The 4,872-nt window shown below is 34.4% G+C and overlaps 1 protein-coding gene across 1 annotated transcript; it reads right to left on the reverse strand.

Annotated features, from left to right (window-relative positions):
- Positions 1-208: 208 nt before the first annotated feature.
- On the reverse strand, positions 209-2,072 carry LOC122013487. The gene is made up of 7 exons (XM_042569766.1): positions 1,824-2,072; positions 1,551-1,754; positions 1,250-1,351; positions 967-1,074; positions 806-891; positions 396-723; positions 209-310 (listed from the first exon to the last, which is right to left on the reverse strand). The coding sequence occupies exons 1-7, from the start codon at positions 2,070-2,072 to the stop codon at positions 209-211; spliced, it is 1,179 nt and encodes a 392-aa protein (XP_042425700.1).
- Positions 2,073-4,872: the final 2,800 nt, after the last annotated feature.

Below are 4,872 nucleotides of genomic sequence, written 5' to 3' on the forward strand. Positions count from 1 at the left end.
CTTTGAGACTTTAATGAAGTCATACTTTACGACTTTAATGACTATATACTAACTTGATAAAATAGTAAACTTATAGAGTCACAAAATGGAGTTTGACCTTGAACCTAATTCAAAATTTAATTGTTTCCAGTTTAATTGTGATAAACAAGATGAGCTGCTAAAACTTCATCTTAACAAAAACATTTCTATTTAAAAATTTCTAACCTGTCTAGTTATTATTTGATTCTGGTGATGGGGAGGATCTACATCTATTTCCTTCCGCAGTTGATGAAACTTGTTGTTGCATAATATTTGTAAGCATAGCTGCCATCTACAAAAATAAATAAATTTGCTATCATGCACTTAACTATACAAATAATTTTAAACAAATTCTTTTATTTTATTAATGTTATTACCTGTGCCGGTAATGATTCAGGTCCATGAGAACCTCCAGCACTACCCGACATCATATTGAGCATTACCCGTGCAAAATTTTGAAATTGATCATTTTCTTTCATTTGTCTTTTCATCTGCTCTATTTCCATTTGTCGTTGTGCTTCTCGCAACTCCATATCTTTAATTTTCTCTCCCATTTCCTTAAATTTGTCCGTCATATCTGAATTAGAGTGATAGTCTTGCCAATACATTGAGCTACGTTTACATAGCTCTGGGAACACTTGACTAGGCAGCGCACCAGCTCCTAAACATCGTACCCGACCAGAATGCTCGGGTCCAAAAACCTCACTATATATTGAATAAAATTAAAGTTGAACCATTTGCAACAGCTTTTACAAAAATGAAATGAAATTAAAAAAAATATTATTACCGAAATACCTCCTCATGGACTTCTATTGGTTGTGTTCCTTCAGGTTTATCTTGAAGGTGACGATCCACAGTCTCTTTAAGTAAATTCTAACAAGAAAATAAATTGTTAATAGAATAAAAATATATTTAAAAGTCGACTTAAAAAGTGAAATATATTATTACCTCAATTCGTATTGCCTCGTCATCAATAAGGGCGCCTCCTTTCTTTCTACTTCTTCGACTCAATTGTTGTATTTCAATACGACTCGGTTTTCTTCCATTTTCTTGAGACTAACAGGATAACAAATCCACATTTAGCACCAAATATTAATAGCATAAATTCTTCTATTTGCATAACAACTTATAGAACGAAAATAAAACAGTAATAAATTACATTGGTTGTAATTATATAAATTACAGTAATAACAACTTACAGTAATAAATTCTTCAAAAACTAACTATATACATTACATTGCTTGTAATCAATTTCTAGAATCCCATAAAACCTTGGAACTTCAAGGATAAGAGCATTAAAGTGTAAAACAGTAAATAAGCAGTGTGAAACTAACTGTAAGAAAGAAAAGAAATAATTTTGATTCTTACAAATTTATATTCCAATGATGGAATATTAGTGCGTCCTTGTGCATGAGTCCCTTTCTTTTTGTTCGCATTTTCTCTATTGATTTTTGAAGTTTTCTGGCACAAAAATTTATAAGGAAATTATAACATCTATAACATATATAAAAAACTATTAATACTAGTTGTACCTCGGTAGACTTCCAATAGTTACATAAAACTTCCCATGTTTGAAGTGTCAAGCCATGAGGAATGGGTTGTATTGCAACAAGCACTTCTAGTGGAGTATTTGAATCATAAGATGTAGCTTTCACTTCGGTCCTCCACCTTCTCCATGCAGCCCCCATCATTTGCATTATAACTCTTCTATGGCAATTTGAGATACAGAAACGTGCCTATAAACATAAAATAAAATATGTACATGATTTAAATTCATAATTGAAATTATGATCTTGTAAACTTACAGTAACAAGTTTCCATGCATCATTCAAGCGATTTGTCGGCATTTTTCTCCAATCTAAAAAGCTCAGGGGCAACACAACTCCATTCCGTGCAATAGTCCCAATAAAATTTGCAAGAGTCGGTTGTAGATCACCGTAAGGCTGTCCCCTTTCATTGAATTTCACTACCAGCATATGATCGGGATGTAATGCATGAATATCTCTCATAATAGTCTTGCCACGTTTTCTTTTCTGAGCTTGGGATGAAGACATGATCTCATTTTCATCTGAAAAATATAATTTTCACTTAGTGTTGCAAAAAATAATTTTCTATTCATATCCAAAAATATTTTTCACCTTGCTCATTAACCTCCTCATTTTGTAGCTCTAATGGTGAATGAGATGTTGTATCTTGTGATTCATTTTCATGATCAGCTCCTCTATTACTCGATTCTTCTCTCGTAGATCATCTTTGGCTATTTTGTATTAGCTTTCGCATTCTTTTGTTTGCTATTTTCAAAAGTTACCTACAAATCACAATATAGAAATATGAATGAAGTTTGAAGTGTAAAATCTGAAATTGTCATAAAATGTTCAAGCATAATAACAAAAGAGAACAAATTTTCTGCATTAAAAAAACATCTAGATAATTAACTCAGATATCAATAACAAAAGAGAAACAATGTTCCGCATTAAAAAAACACAAGGAATGAATTGTATTAGTCAAAATGCATAACTCTAGTAGCTGTAAGAAAATATTTCTGTCAAAAAAAATTTAATCTAGTTGAAGTGGTTGAAGACCTACTTGAGCTGAAAATCACTATAAACAATAGCATAAATAGAGTTGGTGACGACAACACTAAAGAAACACTAACGAAAACAGAACTATGTTGTTCATCATGCTGCCTTCTTTAGTGATATTTACCAATATAAAAGTTATACAAAATTAATCTGATTTGATGAAGATTCAAAGGGACCGAAAGATAACATAATTGAGAACATCTAAATGATTGGCTCAAGTATCATCAATGACGTGGAAACTTTAGACCTTGTACACCATATATTTCTTTCAAACTAATCACAAAATAAGGGGAAAAAACTAAAACAGAAGCTCTAACAACACGAACTACATCAAACCTGATAAATGTAACTGCAAAACAATGCTAATAAAGAGTGCTACAAGGATATTTGTATACTTCTCAAATTCCATAAAAAAGTATCAAGAACATTGCCAGTGATTTTGTCTCGGCATTGCTCAAACATCCTTTGACTTGAACTGCCTATATCAAGAGATTCATCCCTTTGACAAAACCCATAAAAAAACCCTAAACAAATTCCAAAAGCAAAAGCCTTTACCTACAAAGAGTCCAAGGATCAAAGACAGGGCAAAGAGAGGTTGAAGTATAAAAACTCTAACAGCAGATAGGATTCGAAAATAGGTCTAATAATCTGTAGAAGGCTTCCAAAATCAATATTAAGCAACATAATAAAAAATCGGAATCAGAGGATGAAGGAAACAGCGGCGGAAGGAATCAGCGGCGGAAGGAAGAGGCGGCGGAAGGAAGAGGCGGAGGTTATGGTAGCTGCGTACCTGGGAGGAGACGGAGGTTCCTGGCTGTGTGACTAGAAGAGGCGGAGGTCGGAGGCTCGTCGACGATGGGATGAAGGTGAGTGTGTTTGTGGTCTGTGGAAGGCGACGAGGCGACTTTAGTGGGAATGTAAATTATGTTAAGGTAATGTGAGGGGAGGGAATTAATAGCGGGAATGTGAAATTTGGGTGCGAGAATGTGAAATTTGGGTGGAGTCTTATTTTTATTGTATTAATATTCATATTTTGTTTAATTAATTTAATTTATTAAAATAATTTTAAAAAATAGGGAATGTAAATTATGTTAAGGCAATGGAATTTTGATTAATATTCTAGACTTGGACCGATCAGGATCCAACCTGATCGGTCTGGGAGTCGCCTGATCGGTCTGTGGACCGATCAGTCCCTAGGCTGATCGGTCCCCAGACCGATCAGCCAACTCTCTGTGAGAGTTGGTTTCGAAGCCTGATCGGTCTGTGGACCGATCAGGCTATAGGTGGATCGGTCCCCAGACCGATCCCCCTACCTTCTTTGCCTCTGATCGTTTCCTGATCGGTCCGGTGACCGATCAGATAACTTACAGTGAGCCACTGTTTGGTTTCTGATCGGTCACCAGACCGATCAGAAAACCCATAGTATCACTGGATCGGTCTGCTGACCGATCCAATGCCCATGTGGATTTAGAAGGCCAACCAGTAAAGAAGCCCACTTATCACTAGCACATAACACTTACTCACTTCATTTCCACAATTGAATACTAGAGTACTTTTAAACATCAGAAATCTGGTTTCATAAGAAATTAGAAATCAGAAATCAGAAATCAAATTCATAAACAAATCAGATTCAGCAAATAAATTCTGATTTCTGAAACAAATCAGATTCAGTATTAGAAATCAGATTGAGAAATAAATTCTGATTTCTGAAATTGCCTTCCATAAACCTACACATATTCCTCCAAATTGGCACAATGCACTATGTGAAAAACGGCTTTTTACTTCGTTGATTACCTGAAGTAAAAGACCTGTTTTTACCGAAGTAGACACGCGTGTAGTAAAAAGATTCATTTTACTTCGGATAAACTCCGAAGTCGTAGGCCCAGAAAAAACGAAGTCGTATTGGGTGTCGGGTTCGGACATATTACGAAGTAAAAAGTGCATATAACTTCGTCGGTTTTTAAAAACACCGAAGTAATTAATCCTTTTCGACTTCATCGTTTAGTATTTGTTGTGAAGTAATATACCTACTTTAACTTCGGTTAAAAATGAAGTAAATGGATTACTTTTACTTCGTCATATATCGTTAATTCCTGAAGTAATTATCGATTAAATTGCATTTAGCTTCGTTCTGGATCGAAGTAATAGATAGATACTACTTCGAAATTTTTGGTAATAACCGAAGTAGTTGATACTATTTTACAGCAACAAATTATATTGCTTCGAAGTTATAAGTAGATTTTACTTCGGATTTTATGAATAAAGTGAAGTA

The sequence above is a fragment of the Zingiber officinale genome, chromosome 8B, assembly GCF_018446385.1.
Source record: "Zingiber officinale cultivar Zhangliang chromosome 8B, Zo_v1.1, whole genome shotgun sequence".
Lineage (NCBI taxonomy): Eukaryota > Viridiplantae > Streptophyta > Magnoliopsida > Zingiberales > Zingiberaceae > Zingiber > Zingiber officinale.

Excerpts from the sequence above, each read along its gene's own strand:
- LOC122013487 (XM_042569766.1), bottom strand. The coding sequence starts at position 2,072 with ATGTCTTCATCCCAAGCTCAGAAAAGAAAACGTGGCAAGACTATTATG. Across the intron at positions 1,352-1,550 it reads ACTATTGGAAGTCTACCGAG|TTAGTTTCACACTGCTTATT; the intron begins GTACAACTAGTA and ends TCTTTCTTACAG. Across the intron at positions 311-395 it reads CTGAATCATTACCGGCACAG|ATGGCAGCTATGCTTACAAA; the intron begins GTAATAACATTA and ends TTATTTTTGTAG.